Raw genomic sequence first — 27,288 nt, forward strand, 5'->3', positions numbered from 1 at the left:
GTTTTCATATCGGTTATGCTATAGCATTAGATGTGTTCAGTTTCTTTCATGCTCATAGTTTAGATGCTATAAGTAAAACATTAAATGATAAAAAGTGTGTGAAATTGAACCAATTTAAGTTAAACAGATGAAAAAGAATATTCCCATATGAATATTTAGATAGTGTAGATAAACGTAATGAAACTCAATTATCACCAAAAGACGCATTTTAATCTAAATTGAAACAGTGTGATATTACGTATGAGGAATATCAACATGCAAAGAGGTGTTGGGATTAAACTGGTTGTAAGACAGTAAAAGACTACACTATGGTTTATCTTTAAAAAAATAATCTATTATCTGTAGATGTATTTGAAAAGTTTTGAAATATGTGTTTAGAGAATTATGAAATAGATCCTTGTTATACATATTCTAATCCGGATTTAACTTGGTTATCTGGATTGAAATATAATGTTAGACGTAAATATTATAAAGAGGGTACAGTTAAAATTTATGATAGCATACAACAAGGTATAGGGGGAGGGTTAGCTTCGGTGCTAGGTCATTGTCTAGTAAAATGTGAAAACAAAGCTATAGATCCTGAGTATACTGGTAGAGAAAACTAATTAATAAACCTAGACTTCAACACATTATATTCCTCTGCTATAGAACAAGCTTACCTACTGGTGAGACTAGTGTATGTAGTAGTAATAATTATGAAGTATCTAGCATTAATGAACTTTCTATTTATACTGTTGATTTCAAGTATAAAATAGAATTAAATCAAAAAACAAAGAACTATCCATTCTTTCTCAAAAAGACAAAAGCAGATGCAAATCAGTTTACAGATTTTCAAAATGAAAACGAAAAGAAAAACTATAAACACAATAAAAAGTTAATGTTTAACTTATTGGATAAGAAAGACTATGTAACTGATCGAGAGATGTTAGATTGATTTTTAGGTAATGGTTTAAATTTCGAGGATGTTACAATTGAACTAAAGTTACATTATAGTAATGGTGAAAAGTTTAAACCTTGTATTAAGTTTAATATTCAGAAAAGAAAAGAAGCTAAAACAAAAGGTGATAAATTTGGTGATGTATTCGTAAAGTTAAAAATAATGCATTCTATGGAAAAACAATAGATAATGTGTACAATAGACAAGATGTAGAGTTAGTTAATGGTGTGGATAGATACTTATAAATTTTTCTACTAACTACGTATATTTATAATTTCAAATATGCCGTTGAGTTTGATGGTGAACTTGTAGCTATACATAGAGTAAGAGTTGATGTTAAGTTGGATAAGTTTAATTATAGCGCGTTTGTTATTTAAAGAAAGCAAAGCTATTTATGAAAAAAGCTATATATGATTACTTTGAGAAAGAGTTAGATTTTAGTTATCACTCTAACGATAATTATAATCTATTCGTAAATATAAATGTACCTTTACATAGTAATATAGAAACTGACATGAATATGATAAAAAAAATACGTAACACATAGATAGGTAAAATGAAAGATGAAAAACCTAATGGCACTCTTGTAGAAGCCTAGCTTGTTTCCTTAGAGCAAAGGCATATTGTTATACTATTATTAAAGGAGAGGAAGAGAAAATTAAAAGGTATAGCTAAAGCTACTATAAAAAATCAAATTACTATGGAAGATTATAAGAAGGCTATATATAACCGCAAAAGTAAATATGTAACTATTATACTATTGATAGTAAGAAACATCATATAGAAACAAAAGAACAATATAAGATAGCCATTGACCCATTCGATGATGAGGGTATAAGAGGAGATCATGGTGAATTTAAGTTCTATTAATAATTTTTTGTATAAATATCAACAAAAAAGTATTAACGAGTTAACCTGGAATTTATTTTTTCGTTCAAGTTATTTTCGGAAGTTGGTTTTACGTGCTTTTTACACGGTCTCATTAGTTACACTAGTATCCAGGGACGTCCACTGGAGACAGTGGGGATAGAACCCGGACTGTCTGTCTGATAACGGTTAATTACCAGCTTAACCCTGTACTAGTGGATTGCACTAAGTGAGACAAGAAATGATCATTTTAAAATGTGTAAGAATGGGAAATATAAAGGGAAAAGGAGTAATGTGGATATGGTTACCACCTCGTGAGCTCTGTGGAGCGGAGATAGCCATATCCACATTACTATCTGTTCTGTTTTGCCCCCCGCTTAGTGGGCTTATATCTCTTACGCCCCTTACGCCCCCCCCCCCAGTCGCACGCGCTGTTTTATACATTGTAACGCGCTATATAACAACATATAATTTGTAACTCGCGCTTAAAACACGGGGGGGGGGGGGGCAAAACAGAATAGATCCCTCTTTCCTAAAGAGCTTCCGGTAACTATTTCAATTTTTGTGTACATTGACGGGCATCTGAGGAAGGAAATAGCGTATCTCATTAACATGTCTTTAGATTTATTTGGTGTCTACAGTTAGTATACAATGTCAAAGCTATTTTGCCAAATTATGTTATAACGGGAAAAGCTGGGGAAAGACCCCATACTGAGTGTCTTAAACATAATAAAATTGCTTTAACAAAGCTGACGTCTCTTCACAGAAAAACAATCCGAGCATTTTTGGGGTCTGTTTTGTTTTGCCCTCGCCATCCAGTACCTTTTATTAACCCATGATTACGAATTGCTAGTAGTTTAAAGCAAATTTCGGATCTTTTCCGTTTGTGCCCCCCCCCCCCCCAGTACGTTATGCTCCCCCCAGTGACAGAGCACGTGTCATTACATAGTAAATCATTATGTAAAATTATTGCACGTGCGTCTGGGGGTTGCAAATAATATGCACCCACTGAGCTGGGGGAGGGGGCACAAACGGAAAAGATCCCAAATTTCACATGAACTATAGGGGGATCCTGTAAACAACTATGTACCCTCTAATCAGAGGAAACCCGAGAAAGGTCCATGCAATTTTATGGCAACGAAAGCTTCGCTCATCAAAGATCATTTTTGCATCAATGTTTGTAAATAGCACGTGGATTTTTAGATACGACATCATTTTTTAATCAGAAAAAGGAAAAGGTATTTTGAAAGCTCTCCTCAGTTACCTAATGTGTGCCGCCCTAGTCGAAGTTACCCCGCCCCTGATTACCCCAAAACGTAACTGTCTATGGGGGGAAGGGTAGTAAAACGAAGTAAGATTAGGAGGTAGTGTGAAGTAAAGGGGGAACTTTTAGATTTTGCCCCCCCCCAAAAAAAATTAACCCTCAAGAGAAGTAAGATTAGGGGGTACAACGATGTAAAGTTAGGGGGGTAATGGGGGTAGTGGGGGAATTTTTAGACTTTACCCCCCCCCCCCCCCAAAAAAAAAAAGAGAAAAGAAATAACCACCCAAAATAGATGTAAGATTAGGAGGCAATTTTAGGGGATAAGATTAGGGGGTTAATGGGGGTAATGGGGGGTTATTGGAAAGACTTTTTAGATTTTAACCCCCCCCGCCCCCCCCCCCCCCCCCAAAAAAAAAATCAGCCGCAAATTTTAGATTTTAACCACGATTACCCCCTAATCTTACATTATTTTTTGTGGTAAAAACAAACACAGGCATTATAGCTAAATATTATGTCAATAGGGCACGTGCGTGCACCGACCCACTTAGCTAGTAATTCGGGGCGTGCAAATAACAATTATCTACTAAACGGGAGGGGCCCAAACTGAAAAGATCCTAATTCAAAATCGAAATAGATCCGGAAGAAAATAAGTATATGTTAGAGCAATATCCTCTTCGTCCGGGGAACATAGCGCCCTGACACAAGCGCTCTTGCGCCCGAGTGCTGGGCACGAGGCCCTATGGGGACTGAATTTTCGTTTGAACGTATTAAGAGCACCACAGGGTCTGAAATTGTTGAATTTCATTTGAAATTGAAGTTAAGAAAAAGGTTTTGAAGATTAATGAAAGAAAAGTTTTCTTCTCAAAAATATAAAAGAGTTGGGATATTTTCCGTTTGTGCCTCCGAGCTTACTGGGTGCATATTACTTGCACCACCAGACACACGTGCCGTTATTTTTTCATAATAACTTTTTATATAATTGCACGTGCTCTGTAACTGGGGGGGAGCAAAGCGTACGGAGGGGGGGGGGGCAAAGCGTACGGGGGGGGGGGGGGCAAAGCGTACGGGGCGGCACAAATAGAAAAGATCCATGAGTTAAAATAAATCAAGCCTATCCGTATCCGTTAACGATGCAGCCAACTATTTATAGCGGTTTGATTCAAGTGTTAAAAATTAATTTTTCAACTAAATCTAAGTTTAGGACATAAAAATTAGGGATCTATTCTGTTTCGCCCCCCGCCCCAGTGTTTTTTATGACACCCAGTTACAAACTAAATGTTGTTATATAGCACGTTACTATGTAAGATAATAGCACGTGCGCTAAAAGCACGTGCGCCTGGGGGTCATAAAAGACTTATGCTCACTAAGCGGGGGGTGGGATTCCAAAACAGAATAGATCCAAAATTAGGTTTTCACTTCCTTAAGTCTAAGTTCAATCTTTCAAACTCTGTCTTTCACATTATTGCTCCCCCAGCCTAGGGGTCAGATAACCTATAGCCCTCTCCCCCAATTTTCTGGAGTGTTTTCTATTATAGCCCTCGCCTCCAGCTTACTATCATATAACTTTTAGCCCCTCTGTGATGGTTTCAACGAAACATCAAGAAACTTGGAAGATTTCTTTATTAAAGTTTCAAAGAACAAAAGAAGAACTTTCCTGACGAACGTTATTGCTATGTCGATAAGTAATGGTCACAAAACTAAGCTCAATTCTAATTTTCTCTTGCCGCTATCATTATCTTATTGACCTATCAATCATATGTCAGAAGTAAATTCTCCCACCATCAGAAACCTGATTCTAACATCCACTGACTTCCAACTAATGAACTCGATTGTACCTAGGCCATAAATGATTCTCATGAAACGTTGATGAAAATAGAAAATCAAATCCGGGACTCGGAACTAAGATCTATTCACATGTCAATCAAGTGAAATATATTTAGCTAATGTAAATTTTCTCTGTATATTTTCGCATAGATAACTACTATAAATACGAGCTAAGTTTTGTATACTTTCAGTTCCAAATTTAATTTAAAATTCGACTTATTGAATTCTTTTAACCCGTGTTATCGACCACGACACCCTCCTCCATTGCCTTAAAAATATAGCCTGCCCACTAAATTATAGCCCCACCCCCATGAAATTATAGCCCCCCTTTATAATATAATTCATTAAAAATTCATGCTCAGTAAGCTGGGGGCGGGGGGGGTAGAATAGATCCAAAAAGTTTTTGGGTCTTTCCCGTTATAGCCCTCCATGAAAACAAAGCTGACTCCCCCGACCCTCATTACGCCATGTTTACCGTGATGGGGGGCGTTGGGGGTAATGGGACAGACCCGTAATGGGATAGGCCCGAATTTTTATCCCTGCATTGCTTTGAGTCAGATATTTCTTCAAAGTGGGTTTGATTAGCTGTTAGATAACAGTGAATGCGCAATGACGTCATCAAATGAGGCTCACGTGGACTTCCTCAATGCAGTCACAGACAGAGCACATCATGATGAGAAAGGTTAGGCAATGTAGCTTTGCTCAGACCACCTTCCAGAGCATGCCACCCCTTTCACACAGCCACCTCTTCTCGCGCCCTTGACGTCCCGGGTCGAGGTTTGGTGGTGCATTTTAGTAAGAAATGCGGTGAATTTTGCGGTGAATTTTTGTAAGAAATGCGGTGAATTTTGCGGTGAATTTTTGTAAGAAATGCGGTGAAATGCAGTGAAATATTTATTTTCACCGCATTCACCGCAATCACCGCATTTCTTACAAAAATTCACCGCATTCACCGCATTTCTTACAAAAATTTACCTAAAAACCTCGACCCGGGCGGGGTTGAAACCGGGTGTTTTTGTTTATATGTGTTTATCACTTATAAATGTGTTTTTATTTAGGCCTTCGCTATGTAGAAAAGTCAGTGCCTCCACTGCCAGAGGGGGGCGCAAAAAATATATGCCTACTAAGCGCGGGGGGGGGGGCAAACAGAATAACAGTATGAATCAGAGATATCTTTTCAGTTTTGAAGCTAAATTGATTCATGGTAAATATATCGGATCTTTTCCGTTTTTGCCCAGTACGTTATGCGCCCCCAGTTACAGAACACGTGTCATCACATAGTAAATTATTATGTAAAAATATGGCACATGCGTCTGGGGGATGCAAATAGTATGCGCCCACTAAGCTGGGGGGCACAAACGGAAAATATCCAATATATCATAAGGGGGGCTGTGATTTCATCGGGGGCTATAATGGGAAAAAACCGATTATTCTACCTTTAATTTCCAACCTTGTGATCGATTTTCCATTTTTATCGGCCAACAAATTGAAAAAAATTCTCCAAATGAATGAGTTCCAGCAATTTAATGGGCGTCCAATTGTCCTTGTAAAGGCACAAATTTTTTTATCTTCCAAAAATAATTGAATTTGTTGTCGGCTAACATAACTTGAAGGAAGTTCATTTCAATCACCTTGAATTTCTTGAATAGAGCTGTAAATCCAAAATAAAACTTCTGTCCTTCCTGTTCAGTCTAGTTGTTCTTCCGGAGAAAGATTCACGTTTTGCTCAACTGTTGCGCTTCAAAAACAATATTTTTATTTATATCGTGAACAAAATTATTTAGATATGGAGAAAACTCTGGAGTAGGGGCGTAATAAAATATGCCTACTGAGGAGGGAATCAAAACAGAATATCAGAGTAAATCAGAGATGTCTTTTCAGTTTGAAGCTAAATTGGTTTAATTCTCATCCTGTATATTCTATTTTTATCCCTGGATCTTTTCCGTTTGTGCCCCCCAGTACGTTATGCCCCCCCCCCCCCCCAGTTACAGAGCACGTGCCATTACATAGTAAATCATTATGTAAAAATATGGCACCTGCGTCTGGGTGGTGCAAATAATATGCGCCCACTGAGTTCCATTGAATTAATGGGTTTCCAATTATCCTTATAACTGCACAACACAATTCATATTATCTTCATTTTAACTGCACAACACAATTTTTAACTGTTTTCTGCAGAAATAACTTTAAAAAAAGTACTACTTAATCACCTTGAATGTCTTGAATAGAGTGGTAACTCAAAATTCAAAACTTCTGTCCTTCTTGTTCAGTTTATTTGTTCTTCCAGAGAGACATTAATGTTTTGCACAAGTGCTCGAAAGCTGATAGCTGAAAAATATGAATGGCTCAACACGAGAGCTTTTATCACGTTAAAATTTAGAAAACGTTTTCAAAAAAACTTTCATATAGCATAGTTTGTGGTGATTCCCTGTTCCATTTCTTCTCTACATGTTCTTTTTCAGAGAAATGAGAAGTCCTCGAAATCTAAAATGAAAATTTTCACCTCCAATATCTCTGTTATTGGAATACATTTCAGCGCAATCTGTTTTTTTTGCAACAAGTAAATTAAAATTATAACCATACGGTTAAATATACCTGAAACAAAAAATATTTCAAATCATTCAAACAATAATAATAATAATATAATAAACATCAACAAATTTCTTAAAGAATCACATTTTAGAATTTTCTTTTGATTGTTTTCTTCCTAAAAATAAAAATAACTTTTAAAAGCTCCTACGTTACTATTCAAAGGAATTTTTTCATTTTGTGATAGCAAGAAATCATTCAACGTTTTCTTAAAAACGTTTTCATTTTTTGCCAACCGAAGCCAATGTGGTAACTTATTCCATTTCTGTACGCAATGACGAACAATCGAATTCATTCCAAAGCTGGTTTTGGCATTTTGTCTAATTTTGAATTGTCTTGTTCGAGTATTTTGATGAAGACTCAGATACCCGTGAAATTTTTCAGAATTTTCTGGCCTAGCGATATCATAACAAAATTTGATTAGCGATATTTTTGCTATTTTTAGCTCAACTGGTAGGGTCTTTGTCTGGATTAGCAGATCTCTCGCTTTGTCAAACTTTTTGAGTAAAAAGCACACCTTTATACCCCAGTTAATCTGTCGGTTAAGGCGTTTTAGATTTTTTGCAGATAAATTTTGAAAAAAGATTGCCGAAAATGATAAGTGTGAAAGCACAAGTAATTTTAGAAGATGAATTCGCGCGTTCAGGGGAACTTGATGTCTTATAAGGTAAATTGATCTTATAGCATGAGCCATCTTTTCCAAGTTTTATTCAGCTGCTCATTGAAACTAAGACTCCTTTCAATTTGAATACCAAGATATCTGCAACTTTTTTGTGTTGTGAGAACTTCGTTTTTCTAAAAAATAGATCCGAAATCTGAATTATTGCGCGAGAAAAAGATTAATTTGGTTTTGTTTGTATTCAAAGTTAGTTTGTTCATCTCTACATATTCTTCTATTTTTGGTGAAATTTCCGTGACGTTTCCATGTAAGCTACCTTTTTGTCCGCAACAGACAATACTTGTGTCATCTTCGAATTGGATTACTTTTTCCGTTGTGCTTATATTAGTTGAGAAATCGTTCACATATAAAAAAAATGAGTGGTCCTAAAACAGTTTCTTGTTTGCGGTTGGCAAGAAATGAAAATAGTATTTCTTTCGCTTCCTGGGAAAAGCCATATATTTCAATATTTTAAGGAAAATATTATGCGAAATGGAATTAAACGCTTTTAAAAAGTCCAGAAAAATAGCAACAGTTTTCTTGCTTTGATCTAAATTAGCCGAAACTGTTTCAACTAGTTCTAGAACTGCATCTGTTGTAGACTTTTTTTCTGAAATCCGAAGTGCTCTTTTTTTATGATTTTATGCTTATCAATGAACTCCATCATCTGATTCAAAAGGAGGCGCTCAAAAATTTTTGCAAAACTCGGAGTTACAGAAATTGGTCGATAATTTGTGCTATCTAATTTATCACCTTTTTTGAAAATTGGCGTTACATAGGCTAGTTTCATTTTTGTTGAGAAAATCTTCTCCTTAATGCTCTCAATTAAGGCGAATTGTAGATGTACAACTATAGCTAATTTGCAAGACTTTATGAGTCGAATTGAGATTTCACCAGGTCCTGCTGCTTTGTTATCGTCCAGCGACCCAATGACTGAATAAAGTTCTTTTCTAGTCACAGTTCTGAATGTGAATTCAGGTATATTAAGTTTATCAGGGTATTTACAAGCAAAATCCAAACCTTTGAAAACACCTAGATTAGCAAATGATCTATTCAGACAATTGACAATATTTTTTGTTTCCCTTGAAATTTCACCACTGTCTAATCTGATTTCATCAAACTTGACAATTCTTTCATTCGGACTGGTCTTTTGTTCAATGAATTTCCGTTGTTCCTTACTTGTTGGTAAATTTTGTAAGAAGTTTATGCAAAAATTGTTGTGAGCCTCCCTTAGTCTCCTATTAACTAAGTTTCTTAAGCGCTTAAGTTCTTTGTACGTCTCGCTATCAGGAATTTTTTTCCATTTATTGAACAAAAAATGTTTTTCTGCAATCAAATGTTTCACTTCCTGTGTTAACCAGGGCTTAGAATTCGTATAAGTTTCTCCCTGTTTTTTTTAACACTCTGAAGTGGTGCGTGTTTTTCAACAATTTTCTCAAAAATATCGAGGAATGAGCAAACATATCGTTGCCATTCTCAGATTGGTGCATTCTACACCATTCGGCAAGGGCAAGATGTCTGTTAAATTTAGAGCGTGAGAAAAGTCGAAAACTTCTCATCCTTATTTTGTTGTCACTCTCAGATTTCAATGAGAGGTTTGATTCGAAAATAACAAGAAAATGGTCGGAGTTAGAATGGGTTGTTGTGACATTGTAGGCAATTATCTGATCTTTTGAAACGAAACAGTGATCAATAAGTGTAAATGTTTTATCAGTACATCTGGTTGCATCCCTTAGGTTAACAATTTCTAATCCTGAATTTGACGCAAAAATGTCTAGTTTACATTTTTCTGTTTTGTTCAGATAGTTCAAGTTGTAGTCTCCCAGCAAAATAACGTTATCTGTAACGCTGTATGCGCCCGATAATTCGGTACTTAACTGATCAAAGAAATACTCACCAAGACGTTTGTTTGGGCAATAGGAAACGTTAACAAGTAATTTTTGAGTCAAAGGGTCAACTATTTCAACCCAAATGGATTAAAAAAACTCTCATCAACTGTTTCAAGGCTTGATTTAATATCGGCGGTAAATTTTTTTGGGACAAAAATACCTACTCCTCCGCCTTTGAAGCCCCTGTTTTGTCTGATATACATTTCCCAAAGAAAGTATGCGATGCTGTTAAAAAGTTACTTTCAATATTACAATCAGTGTCCAACCAGGTTTCACTTACAGCGACAAACGTATTAGTGGGAGCTGTTTGCAAAAAGTTTGCAAACTCTTCAAACTTGTTCTTCAAGCTTTGACAATTAAAAAGGAAAAATAAAGGCGAGTGGCTTGTTCCTCTGTTTTTTAAGTAACTTCTGTTCCTCTGTTCTTCACATGTTTTTTGCTAATGTTCATTTTTTTATGTGTTGACATTCCGCTGGTGTTTTTTAAGTAATCAGTTGAAAATTGCGTAATTGTCTCAAAAAATTATTTTTAGTTTATCTTCTGCCAGTCGAGGTACCAGAATTGAAATTAGAGTATCGCCGGCATGTTAAATGAGCCTGCTTCCCTCTTTTATAGTAGTGTAGTTTTCAAATAAATCCAAAACAAGTGGCTCAAAAACTGGTCTCTGTATTTAGAGCCCTCTGAAGTTTTAGCACATCCAAAATCAGGTCTTGAAGGAATACAGATTGCCTTCAGTTTTTGCGAAAGTTTCCTTTTAATTTTTTAGCCTTATTCATAACCTAAATATGCTAAATTACTGTCTTTTTTAGTAGTAAACGTAAATAATTGCTTTTGAAAGTGCCTGAAAAGAACTTGTGAGTAGTATAAAAAGCTGACAGGAACCTCAACGGGGGGGGGGGACGGACAATTTTTGCAACGCGATTTTCTGTGCCCGACTACAACGGGGTGGGACACTTAACTTTTTTGACTAATTGCAAAAAATGTCCCCCCTATTTTTTTTCGCCGAAATGCAATTTTTGAGAAAATTTTTTTCCATCATATGAGGGTGGACAAACACTTGTAAAATTTTTTGAAAAATAGGGTCAAAAAATTTTTTGATGATTTTTTGGCTTTAATCAATGTGAAATGTTGTGAAACATGTTTTGTGAGTAAAAAAAGTTGTCGGAAATACTTTTTTCAAAAATTGAAATTTTGGTCCGATAGGGGACAATAACTTTTGAAATAAAATTTTGAAAAATTGGTTCGAAATAAATAAAATTTTGAAAAATTGGTTCGAAAAAATTTTTGTCAATTTTTTGGCTTCAATCAACCTGAAATGTTGTGAAACATGTTTTGTGAGTAAATAAAATTGTCGGAAACATTTTTTCAAAAATTGAAATTTCGCGCCCTAAAGGCAACCAGAACTTGTAAAATATTTTGAAAAATGAGGTCGAACAAATTTTTGTCCATATTTTGGTCTAAATCAATGTGAAATGTTGTTGAACATGTTTTGTGAGTGAAAAAATTTGTCGGAAACACTTTTTTCAAAAATTGAAATTTTGGTCCCATAGGGGGACAATAACTTGTAAAAAATTTTGAAAAATTGGTTCGAAAAAATTTTTGTCGAGTTTTTGGCTTCAATCAACGTGAAATTTTCTGAAACATGTTTTGTGAGTGAAAAAATTGTCGAAAACACTTTTATCAAAAATTGAAATTTTCGTCCGATAGGGGGACAATAACTTGTAAAAAATTTTGAAAAATTGGTTCGAAAATTTTTTTGTCGAGTTTTTGGCTTCAATCAACGTGAAATGTTGTGAAACATGTTTTGTAAGTGAAAAAAATTGTCGGAAACACTTTTTTCAAAAACTGAAATTTTGGTCCCATAGGGGGACAATAACTTGTAAAAATTTTTGGAAAATGGGGTCCAAAATTTAGGAAAATTTTCAACGCTATTTCACTTTTAATCAATATGAGAAGTTGTGAAACACGTTTCGTGTGATAAACATTCGTCTCTCCGACACACCCCAAACACTCCGCTAAACATCAGCCAATTACAATCACCACACACACAACCACGCATGCACAAGCACACAACCACACACACACACACACCCAAACACACACACACACACACACACGAGCCACGCACCCACACCAGCCACACCCAAACACAACCCCCAAACACTCACACACACAAGCGCCACGCACCTACACCAACCACACCCAAACACGAACTCCGATTTAAGCAAAATATTTCAACTGCAGTATATATATGGATACAAAAAAATCTATAAATTTACGTAAAAAGATTGAGCAGGAGATAGTTTTGATCTACCGACCTCTGGGTTATGGGCCCAGCGCGCTTCCCCTGCGCCATCCTGCTTTAATACAAACTTACAATTATGAACACCTAAAAACATAGAAAGATCAATAATAAATATTTAAATAAGTACCTATATACATCCATTTGTTTATATATATATATATATATATATATATATATATATATATACACTCATATATAGGAACTTGCATACATCATACAAAACTACATATATGCATATACAAACATGCATACACATATACATACATACATACATACATAAATACATACATACATACATACATACATACATACATACATACATACATACATACATACATACATACATACATACATACATACATACATACATAAATACATACATACATACATACATACATACATACATACATACATACATACATACATACATACATACATAAATACATACATACTTACATACATACATACATACATACATACATACATACATACATACATACATACATACATACATACATACATACATACATACATACATACATACATACATACATACATACATACATACATACATACATACATGCATACATACATACATACATACATACATACATACATACATAGATACATACATACATACATACATACATACATACATACATACATACATACATACATACATACATACATACATACATACATACATACATACATACATACATACATACATACATACATACATACATACATACATACATACATACATACATACATACATACATACATACATACATACATACATACATACATACATACATACATACATACATACATACATACATACATACATACATACATACATACATACATACATACATACATACATACATACATACATACATACATACATACATACATACATACATACATACATACATACATACATACATACATACATACATACATACATACATACATACATACATACATACATACATACATACATACATACACACATACATACATACATACAGACATACATACATACATACATACATACATACATACATACATACATACATACATACATACATACATACATACATACATACATACATACATACATACATACATACATACATACATACATACATTCATACATACATACATACATACATACATACATACATACATACATACATACATACATACATACATACATACATACATACATACATACATACATACATACATACATGCATACATACATACATACATGCATACAAACATACATACATACATACATACATACATACATACATACATACATACATACATACATACATACATACATACATACATACATTCATACATACATACATACACACACACACACACATACATACATACATACATACATACATACATTCATGCACATACATACATAAATATACACTTTGATAAAAAAAACCAGAGTTGTACAAGGAAATAACTTTTCACGTAATTATGTGCTCAATTATGGTCATAATCACTTATGACCATAAATGTATACATAAATGGGACAAAAAAAATAACTAACCTGTTAGTAGATGTATAAAATGATAGATGATATAATAATTGGAGAGTCAGCGGATCTTGCTCAAACATGTTCAGGGTCAAACCACTTTTCAAAATAAATTGACCAATCGCAGTGCTGGATTTATTATTCGAGTTGACAACCAGTCAGAATTGAAAGATTTATAAACAAAAACTCTAAACGCTCACGTTGAGTAAACAGTAAATAATGAACACAATAGGAACAAAAGACATCAAGCTCATTCATGAGAAAGTTTTATCACTGAGAGGTAACACAAATTATACACACATATCTTATCGACGATTGGTTTGATATAATTTACAGGGATAATAAAGCTGTTATCACTGCGCCATAAACCCGTGTCTTCATCGAACGTTTCCTTCACCAATGCGACAGTCTTGTAATTGTGGCATGTACGAACCAGTGTTCAAGTTTGAGAGTCGTTGGTTTTTTATTTCTAAATATTCAGCGGCCATAATTTTCAGAAAAAACCTTTTCAGCAGTATGTGGTTTGTAACTGGAAACTGAATATCAGTTCTCGAAATAATATCTTTGTAGTGAAAAAGCAAACTGGACGAGTTTATCAATTATAACGGTGAAAATTTTTGTCAAATCGGATAGAGTTGAATTTCAGTTACGAAATCGATAAATAGGAACTGCAAAATGACGGAATGATAAGCGTTATGAATAGAATGATTTTTTTATTTGTTTGGAATGCATAAACTTTGCATCATGTCTAAAAATAGAATTACGTCATCTCTTATTGTAAGGTTTTCTATGAGCGCGCTAAATTATCTTTTGATATGTATAAAACAGTTTCCATAAGCCGAACGAGCTTATCCGTTGTTGATGAAAAACAACTTGCCGTTGACTTTATTTGCGTTGGTTGGTACTTCTGATAATGTTTTTTGAAATATGTCTTATAATGCTTAGCGCGGCAATGTTGCATCAAGGAATGGAAGGTGCCGAACTGCCTTGGACAATTGTGACATTGAATGGCTTTGGCAGCAGGATAAACTTTTTTATATTTTTCTAATTTAAGTCTTTTTCTGAACTTCCATCTTCACGAAAGACAAAAACAAACCGTTAACACGAGTAAATTTTGAACCAGTTACAGCTTCCCCTGTTTTTTTTACAATTTAAAGTAAAACTGAAGCTGCTCAACTTTTGTTTGTTCAATGTACCACTGTCCATACATGTAGGCGTCAAGCAGCGCAATTTGTTTACAAGCAAGTAAACTCTGCTTAAGCAAGCCAGAATTAAACTGTTATGGTGAGCATGTATTTAACCAGTACAACTTCTCTTGTTTTATGTAAACATTAGAAGAACGCTTGCACCGCTTAAATTTTGTTTGACCAAGTTTAGCACTGTCCAGAAATGTAGGCGTAAGGCTACGAAATTTGTTTACATGCAATTAAACTCGGTCCAAGAAAGGAAGAAATAAAATGTTATGGTGAGCAAGTATTTAACCAGTTACAGCTTCTCTTGTTTTATGTAAACATCAAAAGAACGATGCGTTTCGAGTTCTAAGATTTTTTTGTGAGCAAACACACATCGCACTCGAATCGGTTGGTTTGGACGTATTGTTTATGAATTGTTTGCAAATGACGTCAGAGGCTGCGCTTATCTACGAGTTTTTTCCGACAAATTGTACACGTTTCAGCGTTCATTGTGAACAGGAGAAAAGCAGAAAGAATAGGAACGCAAACAACACTATAAAATTATGATGAAATTAAAAGAGTTGAAGTTTTTCAATCACGTGAATTTCAGGTTAAGGCAAAAAGCAAATGTAAGAATTTTATTGTCGGGCAAACTGTAGTTTAAACTTGTTTCATCCAATCAGAGTGCGCGTCTTTTTTGGATACTTTTGCAACAGAAAGCTACTGCTCCGCAAACAGCAGTAGAGGGGAACACACCGCGCAGATTGTTGTGTAAACAACGCATAGATTCATATGCTCAACGGTTTTTCTACTTTTTGTTTGTTTAAAACAGCTGATATTGAGTTCACAGTTTTACTTCTTATTTGTCTACCCTAATTTTGGTACGGTGTACAACTATCTGATAAAAAATGTTTATTGATTGTTAACTGTGATTTCACTACAATCCAAGCTTCAGCTGGGTTCATTTCAACCTAGTCTCTTTTCGCTTATTTGTTTAAAACATTGTTTCGCACACTTGTTTGGTCAATGTCTTGAGTTTTTCAGCAGCGTTTAATTCTGTCTCACAATATTTGTCTAGTGCTAAGATAAATCTTTAATTAAAGTTGAATTAAGAACTGGTTTCAAGGTGCTAACAAAGTTATCATGCTCAAACATTGTGAACAGCAACAAACACAAAATGTACAACGAGTTTAAAGAGTTTTGCTGTCTTTTAGAGTCGAGATAACTTGATGACCTTCTTGACGGGGGCATAACATTGGCTCAAAGGAGGTGTTTCATCGATACTGACATCATCAGAAAAAATGTTGCCAAGCAACGGGAGGCTTTCCGGGGTTTTTGTTTCATCACATGGCGACTGATCAAATTCCAAAAACCAGATATTTGCTCAACTTCTTCTAGCTGCCCCATTTGATTATCCCAGATTTCAATGCAGTCATGATCATAGTCTGCAAAAAAATTTCTTGTTCGCTTTGCCAATTTTTTCACATCCTGATTTTTGTTTGAATGGGAGTAATACATCCATAATATCGATGAGCATACGGAGACTCTTCTTGTCTTGGTGATTTTTCTGGCGTTTTTGTTAGTTGAAATAAATGGTTCTGTTTTGTGTATTCAAGTATTGGTTCAATGTAATTAACTGGAACAATAAAGCTGTTTTTTATGTGCCATAATTCTGACTTGTCATCAAAGCTTTCCTGCACAAGGACAATATTTTTGAAGTTGTGACACATTCGCACAAGGGTTCGAGTGCCTCGCTCACTCGTCTTTGCAATTTCTAAATATTCAGCAGCCATATTGCAGATGATGGATAAACAGTTGAGATGTGTTCTACTGAGTTTGCGGATTTAAACGGTAACAAAACAAGCACTTTTCTTTGGAAGGAAAATTTTATAAAGACTTAACTGCAGAGTCTAGAGCCAATTCTAGTAACAAGAGAAATAAAAACTTGTTTTTGTATGATATGGAACTGAAAAGAAATGCAGGTTCAAAGATAAACGCAAATTCTAGAAGAAAGTTGTGTAACAAAAGACTTGCAGTAATGTAATAAAGAGCCAAAGAGCTAAAGAATTTTCACAAAACTTATATTGAACAACAAGAAAGAACAATGGCGGAAAGATTGAAAAATTGTTGCACACCGATTTGTTTATTTGACTTAGCCATTTCATCATTATGCCGTCAAGTCTATAAATAGAATTATGTCATATTGAACTAAGTTGAATTGGGGTTCCCTCGGGAAATATAATTAGACTCGAGGAGGCGAGCTAATTTATCCATTGCTAAAGAAAATTTGTCAGTTTTTAGATTTAAAGGTCGGGACTTGTATAACTGTTTTCTTCTATGGCCTTTATAATGCTTGGCCCGGCGATGTTGCATTAGTGAATGGAAATTTTTAAATTGCCTTGGACAATTGTGACATTGAATGGGTCTTGATTCATTAGGGTATATTTTTTCCGATCTTTTGAATTTAATATTTCGTATAAACATCAGAGCTGATATAGAGGAGTATAAATTTGTTTAAACGCGTAGGGAGGGGAGATTTGTTTGTTCAGCTGTTATCTTGTCTAGACATGTTGGCGTGGGGTTTGAAATTGTTTACATTCCAACAAACAGTCATGTATTAGTCATTTAACATTTCAGATTACTTTGATACAGTTTGTCTCAATATATGCAACATTATGGGTAATGTTTTGTCTAAGGATGCTGAGTACAGCGACTTTCATTTGGATCTCTCGCTCAATGAAAAACGGCTTGTTAGGGCTGCTGTTAAGACTTATCATACGACTGGCACCTATTTATCCTTGAAATTGTTCAAACGTGATAGTGAACAGGTCGATTGGGATTTCTATCAAAAAATTACACTTTCGGCGCGAGAGTTTCGGTTGATATGTCAGAACATTGAAAAACTAGAACAAATGCTTGATCAACCAGTTGGCTTGATCGACTCACTTCTAAAACCAGATTCAACTGATGACTCGAAACGTCCAGCAAAACGGGCCGGCAAAACACCGACTCAGCGCCAAAAGAAGATACCAAAAACATCTGTAAAAGTTGATGAGGATTCGGAATAATTTATATTATACCTTTTGCTTCCTGTCATTGTTTATAGTTCATAGTTAGTTCATTAGCTTTTTCTTTTTTGTTCGTTATGGTTGAGGCAATGTATGAGAACAGACCTGAATATTTCAAGAAATTTCAAAAACGTTTCAAGTACAATACTTGTGAGACGGAACCAAAACTTGAAAATACAACAATTGAAAATTATGCATATGGTTGTCATTCATCTGCAACAGTTATCGAAGGTTGCACATTTGGCTCCAATCATTATCATGTTATGTATGAATTTGGTTCACAAGATGATAATATATTCGATTCTCTTTATGTACCTGCGGTTATACCGTGTCTCGTTAACTGTTTCAAATTACTTATTCAGCCTACGCAAAAAGACTTTGTTAAACGTGGTGCAATTATTTCACGACTACATGTTGCTGTTGAGTACCTTTCAAAATCAACTTCTTCTTCTTCAGTTACCAAGAACCAGAAACAACTTCCTGCACCCTTGAGTGAGGCAGCACCAAAATCTATTAGTACTTTTACGGCAAACAAACGTTCTTCTACAGTCCCTGATGTAACTATGAAACGATTTTGCCAGCTTATGCTAGGTGAACACTCATCAACACTTTATCAGATAATGGATATTCTGCTTAGTGGCCACGGGAGTTTTGTGCGAGAAACCTCAAACTCTTTCATAATCTTTCAATTTTGTAAAAATTGATATTCAAAAAATGTTGTTGTTGTTTTAAAATTAAATTAACTTTTACTTCATATGTTTTACAAAAGCTAGCAACTCTAATTCATTTACATCAGGTATGAATGGAAATTTCTCACTATAAAAATAATGAACAATATCTATGCAAAATAAACCACAAAGCTGGGAGTCTGAGGATTGCAATGGAGACTGAATGTCTCTTCTATGTTCCATGATATCCATCATTATCTCCAAGTCTTCACACTGTTGTAAACGGTTGAAAATATCCTTGTAGGTAGTCAAGGGTAGAGCCAATGGATCCGCAAAATATATTATTGGGTATGCAAATCGTTTAGCTAGCACTACCCAGTGGGTTCCAATAGAGTTGGATCGTGATGCATTAACAATAATAAATGTGTTGGTTTGCAAGTTCAGCGGAAAATTATCAGCGGCATAAACCCCTCTCAATTTGAATTTGAGATGTTTACACTTTTTCACTTGAAGATGAATTTAGTCTTCGTCCATTAGTATGTGATCATGGGAAGAGCGTTTTTAGATGCGTTTCTTGCAGAGTCAATGTAGATTTTAGATGCTTTTTCCCCAAGAAAAAATATTTCAACGTTATGAGCTAACGCTGCATCAAACTTGAGTTCGCCAGATAATGATGAATTTGTAAGCTCTGGATGAATAAAGTCATGAGTTGCCTCTTGAGTGCTGGTCAGATCAAATACCATTATATAATGGTTTGCGAACTCACTCAGAGGTATTCCGTGGCCATTTTCTACATAGGCTAATGCACTCATTGAATTGTAGTACAACCTCTTGTTGTCAGTTGTTGACATTCCAGCCGTTGCAAAACCATTTCGATAAATGGTTATCTCTCTTAAACCAATTTTTTGATAATTGAATGGATTAGCGGTGTTGGTACCGATGAATGCTGTACCAACGCATAATGCAACAATGACTCTTCTGATTGGCTCTTTAGTGAAAATGTCCTCATGTTTCCAGCTTTGTTGGCCTGTTGTAACCAAGAATGTTTTGGTAATTACTTCATTGTATCGGTAAATTGCCGGAGTTTTCAATAATGTCTTCTCAATTGCACCTACAACATTATCTGACACCGTCATCTTCCTGATAAATAAATTAGCCTCATCTATTTTAACCTTAAAGTGTTTCGCTGCGTCTTCACTGATGACAGCAAAGTCATCTTGAGATCTTCTCATTGAAATGCGTAACGTAACTCCACTAACCAAATGTTTCTCACACGAAAAGAAATCAACCGCCAACTTTCCATATAACGTTATACGTGCGGATTGTCGCACTGTTCTTTTTCTTATATCTGATATTGCTGCCGGAATAGTGCCCGGGTCTTCCTCATACTCGTAACCCTGACATTTTAGCCAGGTTTTCTTTGCGTCTGTCCCATGAGAGAATTCAGTTTCTATGAAACTTTTGTGTGCATAGTGTCCATTAGCTGTTGAAATTTTGATACCATTTGCAGAAACCGTACAGTCGGCGAAAAGTGAATGAAGGATATTATTAGCAAAATATGGAAGATCACTGGCATTTGCGTCACCAGCTGTGTAGCGCAAATCCGTTCCATCTGTTTGAAGTATTCGACACTTGATCTCCAGGTAAATTTTTTGCAAGTCAATAAAGTTGTTGCGATCACCAACAACTTCAAATTCCAATGAGGATCCTGAAGGCGAATAAAGCGGTCCTGTTTTTTGCTCGAATGATTGATCAAATGTTACCAGTAAAGGTGGTTTTTCAAATAAGTCTAAAGAACTGTGAGTGGCTTCTGATGGTATCACAATATTAGTTCGCATTTTTCACTCGCGAGAAAAAATCCAGACGACTTCTTTTCGGACGGGGTTTTCGAGAAATGATTCTTCTGGTTGAGATTTTTTGTTTTTGGTTTGAGCGAGGTCTCATGTATTGTCGTCTTTTTCGTCTAATTATTTTACGACCTGATGCAATACGTGATTGGAGAGATCCACCTATTTGTTTGCGAGCTGTTTTGGCTACTGTACTTTTCAGTGCTTGTTTTGCTGACTTTCTTTTGGTTGCAACTTCTACTAACTCCGGTGCTCCTTGAACCAATAAGTCACGCCCAATTTTTTTCGCTGCGGGCCAGAGAAATTTGCGTGCTAATGGCAGAGCAACTCTTCCAATACCTGCAGAAAGGGCTCCAAAACCGCTGCCTCTTTGCCTGTAGTGTCCGGAAAATGCGGCATTGATTGAGATGCTTGATTGCTGTAGTATGCCTCCATATTAAATAATTTGAAATTTTAAACTGACTATAACTTTTCCGGTTCCAGTAAAAGGAATTAGTTTTCCAGTTTCGTTTCTCAACTCTACCTGGATGTTCTGAATGTTGTTTGATAATATTGGCTTGTAATCCAAATTTGTGTACGACTTGTGGTGTATGGGTGTCACTGTGTTTATGCTACCGTTTCTCAAACGTCTTTCAGACTCAATGATTTTTATTACCGGAGATCTCACATCACCAACGTTCTGATGTTCAATTATATCAATGTATACAAATATTAGCTGTGATCCACAAGTAATATCAACTGGAAAATCTCCAACATGTCGGTTCAAAGAGTTGCCTGCATTTTCTGACTTGTAACCAATATGAATAAAACGATGATCCGAAATATCTCTTATTCCTTTAAAACCAAGAATACTGGGTACTTCTTCATCTTCGAATGACAAACTTCGTTAGGCCCAAATTTCAAAACTAACTTTTGCGTTACAGTGTCAAAATCATAGTCAAACTGTTTCAATTGAGCGATTCGAAAAATTTCTTCCAGAAGCTCTTCTGAACTGTTGTATATACATTTGCGAATTCTTCGAAGTTGTCCGGTGCGGTTATGTGAAGCATCAAGTTCAGCGCCAGAACTGACATACGCAACTATTTCAGCTGAGTTTACATTGTTGATGTTTGATGGAAAGGATATTGAAGCAAGGGCAACTTGCCAATCTCCATCTAACTGTAATGGTTGGGCAAGTTGATTTCGAAACTTGGCCATAGTATTATTCGTAAAAATTCCCATTGACGCATTTGATATCAAATCAATAGTAAATTCTTTATTAATACTCATGTTTAGTCTTCGACAGGAATGACGTTCACTTGGACTAATTCTGGTTTATAAAATTTACCTTCAATTAAAACGTTGTTTGCGTCTATAAGGTTGTATGTTGGTGGACTGAGGGTGGCAACCTTGAATACTGTGAAGACTTCGTCTGTGTAATTTTGTTTATAACCTTTCCTAAATTTTTCGTCTGGCTTTGCAATCCGAACCAGGTCTCCTTCTTCGTATTTCGGCTTGTACGTTTTTGTGCTATTTGCTAGGGATATTAGAAACGGTTCATGTTTTTTAAAGGTTTTATTAGATGCAAGTTGGGTAACACGATTAACACGACTGTTTATAGTATTTACAAACTGGGGCAATTCCTGTTGTATACAACTGTTGTATATAAATAAATCTCCTTTTCACAAAATTTTTTGAATTCACCTTTAAACTCGGATCCTCGGATCGCTTGTCTGTCCAAACCCTTTCTGGTTTTTTCTGCTTTATCATTTTTTTGAACGCTTCTACAGCGTCTTTTGCATATAAAGCCTTCATTGGTTGCACTCGTAGGTATCGCGATAAAAACATCAACAGCCACCAGTAAATATTTGACTCCATTGTTGTGTTGGGCAATTTTATCCAAATACGCCACATCGACAGACCAGATTTCGTTTATACTGTATGCAACAGCTTTTAGTCTCGGAAAAGTTTTTCTGAATTGTTTGTATTTTGTATATGGGGCTTTCGACTGAAGGTATTGAACCACTTTGGAACTTGGTAAAACACTGGCGTTCTTCAAGTTAGCAATGCTACCAAAAGCTGCACTACCTTTTGTGTATAATTTGTTCAATTGTTTAACGTGAGAGGAAGTAATTTGTCCACGAGCTAGACGGTTGGATTTCGTCTTTTGCATCTTCAAAGCTTCCTTCATCGTCGCCAGAAGCTTTTGATTCTTCTGTTCTCGAGACTCTTGATTCTTCGTTTTCTGGTTCATCCTCAAACAACTGTAACTTTTCGTTTAGTGATAAGGCAAGAAATTTTTTTGCGTATGTATTACAAGTTAATTGTGAACTGATATCTAGAAAGGTCAGGACTTTGTAATGTTCAAGTGAAAGCTTAGAGGTTGTTTGTTGTAGATCGTAAAGAAAATCTGCGACAAGAATTCCCGTGCTTGACTTATTAACCGCTAGTCTTGATGTCTGATCCAGGGATAGCGATTCTGACTCTTCTATTTTTTCCAATATTATGCTCGCTTTTTCAAACTTTTTTCTGTCAAGGTTTTTAATATCTCTCAAAACTTGCTCCCTGGAAATTTTTGTATCAATTTTGTCATCCCTAGTCTCACTCAACTCACCTTTGACATTCTCCAAAATATTATCGGTCTGCTGTTGCGTGTCTTGTTGCGTGGTAGAGGGTGCTGGTGGAGACTTGCGTCTTTGCAACAGTGATATTTGTTTTGCTTTCTTTTGGACATTTTTATTGTTGAGAAGTTGAGCAATTTGAGGTTGTTCATTGGCATACATTTGACGAGGAATTAGCACAAACTCTTCAGTGTGCATTTTGCTCCAGAAAAGCAATACAAGGTAACGCAATAAGTTTAATTAGACGGATTCCAGATTCTGATCGGAAAATTTTGATCCTCTCAGTTTCTTCAACTCGCCTGTCTGCAAGTTTACGTTGTGATTTCTCGAATTTTTTTAATTCAACTTTATTGATTGGTACAACTCCAGAGAGTACGTTCATCACACAGTCACTTAAAAACCAAATGAAATCACCCTGATGTAATGATTTTATTTGAGCGGTTTTCTCATTCCTCTTATTTGCCCATTGCTTGAGCATAGGCAAATGTTTCTTTTTCATTTGTAATTGTTGTAATGACTGCTTCAGGGGACGAAATGTAAAAAATAGAAGGATCCGGTCCAATTAGTTGCGATGAAAAACGTAAACCCTGGCTGGTTTTTGGGTCGAGGTCAATCATCAAATGTCCATAGGGCTCCGCAGTTGCTAGTTTGTATGCTTCTTTTATCAGTTGGAGACAATTCAACTGTTTTTCAAGGTATTCAATTTGTTGAATGTCACGCAGCAACTTGAATAATATTATGTGTGTTGTATTCAGATCAATGGTTCTGGACCATTTGCTTTGATGGAACAAATTATGCTTGATGTACATAACATGTAATTTGCGATGACGTCCTGAGGTAGCTATTTTTACAAATTCTTTATCGTCATAGATAAGCAGACAATGCGATAGTTTTTTTGTTATATCAAAGCCTGAGTATTTTAGAAACTCAATCCCTGGTATAACTCGTTGCATATCTTCGAAAAGTGGTTGGAACTCTTTGTAAAAATAATTAATTTTCTCAAAGCGTGGATAAAAGGTCGAACCTTTTAGCATTCGAAACAAGAGTTCTGTTTTACCACAACCACTTGGTCCTACAATTGACATGAATACCCTGTCATGTGTAAGAATAACTTTTTTCATAGTTTGGGATTAGGTAAAATGTAACCAACTAAACTCGATAAGAGAGCAATCCAAATTGATTTCTCTTCACAGCTTTCTGATAATAGAAAGAGCATAGAGAAGCAAAGAATGATCATTAAGACAATGATACTAACTTGAACAAAAAATATTACTTGGGACCTTGGCACTGTTGAATTTGAACAACAACGCCATGGGGGCCTCTCCTTGTTGTTCACATCAAAAACTAAATTACTGATACCGGCGTCAGCCTCGTCTCTTTGATTCATTGGAGAAAAATAATTAATTGAAAAGTGAATTGAAACAAAGATGATATAAAATGTTAAATTTTTGAATTATTTACTGGGCAACTGTTTCATGTACCAGAACTCAAACAAATTGAAACCTTTAATATGACTTTTTATCTCTAGTTTATAACAAACGGTTGATGAGTCATTTTCATCGAACGATGGTTGACTGAAGACTTTTTCAACTTCGGGGTGCTCCAAGACATATAATCGCAAATCATTCGGCATCTCTTTTAGTGATAGCTCACGTTCTGGTGGTGTTTTTTTTCAATTTAAATTGAGGAACTTTTTTGTCCGCCCATTGCTTCCAACGTGGGATTCGCTGCTCTTTGGGGGACTGCATAGGCTTCTGGTTTGTTCTGTTCATAGCCATAATTGAACAGATTCCGATGTTCTCGAGCTCTTTGTTTATTTTTTACGTACAGTTGGAAGTGATAGAAATTATCTATCACGGGCAGGAAAGCCCTAAAGCTGTCTAGCTCGTCGGGCGAAAGAGTAATGGTTGCAAAATAACGTTTTGCTGCTGCGCTATAAAGCGAGTTGTAACGCGGTTGTTGTGCTGTGTTTGGCTTATTGTTGAGATAGTTCGCTCGGTTCTGTTGATCACTTGATGAAAAATTATTCTGTATTGGTGGAGAGGGATCTTGAACTCTGTTGAATATTACAATCGGCTGATCGTCATGTGGAGTCAAGCAAGTGAATATCTTCAAGTTGTCTGACAGATAAGTTGTTAAAGTTGACGTGTCTTCTCTGTGCATCACTTTGTGTCCACTGTGAAAATATTCTTGCTTTACGTTCCGCGCAGTGATTTCATAATTGATCGTTTGTTGAACGAAAGTTTGAATGAAGACAACAGGAGGGAACTTGTTCTTCTGATATTATCTCTGAGATTCGGGGACAATTTAGATCCTCCAGATTATAAACAGTTTTTTGTAAAAGCTTACTGAGGAGCTCACACTTTTCAATGCCTTTGGCAAAAAAATTTTTCCGTGTGAATCGGAAACTGAAACTCAGACAGATTGTTTTTAAATCACAGTAAGGTATATTACCTTCGTCCCAATCAAGACCGTGTAGGTTATTCGTCAACCAAATAACAGTTTGTCTATCGTGTGCGGGTAAATCAGCTAATTTAAGTGGCGGTTTGAAAAATATTGTATCGTTGTAACTGGAACACAAACTGTGTTCTTTTATAATGAATCCAAGTGACTTGAGTTTGAAACCTTCGAGATCGAGGACAATAATATTTGTGGTTTTGCTGCCAAAATTTTCGAGCATTCCAATTCACGAAACAATTGTGAATGAAAAATTTTCACTGATAGAATGAATAATATTCCTGTCAGGTGTCCAAAAAGACAATTGTTTACTGGTGAGTAACGGAAAGCGTAAACATATCCAGGGCCTTTGTTTCTGCAATCTTTTATAAATCCAGCGGCGCCATGCAGTGCAGCATGAAGTCGTAGCACTTTGCTCCGTTTCAATAATGGATCTAGTCTTGAATTATCAATTCCATTGAAACCACCAGAGGGTCTAAATTTAAGTGCTATTTCTCCGTCAACTTCTGGACCTAACAAAGAACAAGCAGCTACGAAATATAATTGTCGATAAGATATGTGTGTATAATTTATGTTAGCTCTCAGTGATAAAACTTTCTCATGAATGAGCTTGATGTATTTTGTTCCTATTGTGTTCATTATTTACTGTTTACTGAACGTGAGCGTTTATCGGTTTTGTTTATAAATCTTTCAATTCTGATTGGTTGTCAACTTGAATAATAAATCAAGCACTGCGATTGGTCAATTTTTTTTGGAAAGTTTTGTGACCCTGAACATGTTTGGGCATGATCCGATGACTCTCTACTCAATATATCATTAATGATTTTATACATCTACTAACAGGTTAGTTGTTTTACTGTTGTTTTCACCAATTTATGTTTACATTTATGGACATAAGTGATTATGACCATAATTTTGTACATACTTAGGTGAAAACTTGTTTTTCTTGTACAACTCTGGGTTCTTTATCATTGTTTTTTTATGTATGTATGTATGTATGTATGTATGTATGTATGTATGTATGTATGTATGTATGTATGTATGTATGTATGTATGTATGTATGTATGTATGTATGTATGTATGTATGTATGTATGTATGTATGTATGTATGTATGTATGTATGTATGTATGTATGTATGTATGTATGTATGTATGTATGTATGTATGTATGTATGTATGTATGTATGTATGTATGTATGTATGTATGTATGTATGTATGTATGTATGTATGTATGTATGTATGTATGTATGTATGTATGTATGTATGTATGTATGTATGTATGTATGTATGTATGTATGTATGTATGTATGTATGTATGTATGTATGTATGTATGTATGTATGTATGTATGTATGTATGTATGTATGTATGTATGTATGTATGTATGTATGTATTTATGTATGTATGTATGTATGTATATGTGTATGCATGTTTGTATATGCATATATGTAGTTTTGTATGATGTATGCAAGTTCCTATATATGAGTGTATATATATATATACATATATATATATATATATATAAACAAATGGATGTATATAGGAACTTATTTATATATTTATTATTGATCTCTCTAT

At 35.2% G+C, this 27,288-nt stretch overlaps 1 protein-coding gene across 1 annotated transcript in view; it reads left to right on the forward strand.

Moving 5' to 3' along the window:
* The first annotated feature begins 5,052 nt into the window (after positions 1 to 5,052).
* Positions 5,053 to 27,288, forward strand: part of LOC142341331 (dynein regulatory complex subunit 2-like) — a 56,114-nt gene continuing 33,878 nt past the window's right edge. Inside the window, exons 1-2 of the mRNA XM_075392257.1 lie at positions 5,053 to 5,071; positions 5,451 to 5,574. Of these exons, the coding sequence (XP_075248372.1) occupies positions 5,502 to 5,574 (73 nt within the window). The 5' untranslated portion in view covers positions 5,053 to 5,071; positions 5,451 to 5,501. The remainder of the gene's footprint in view (positions 5,072 to 5,450; positions 5,575 to 27,288) is intronic.

This window comes from Convolutriloba macropyga, chromosome 6 (genome assembly GCF_964194025.1).
Source record: "Convolutriloba macropyga chromosome 6, txConMacr16.3, whole genome shotgun sequence".
Taxonomy (NCBI): Eukaryota; Metazoa; Xenacoelomorpha; order Acoela; family Convolutidae; genus Convolutriloba; species Convolutriloba macropyga.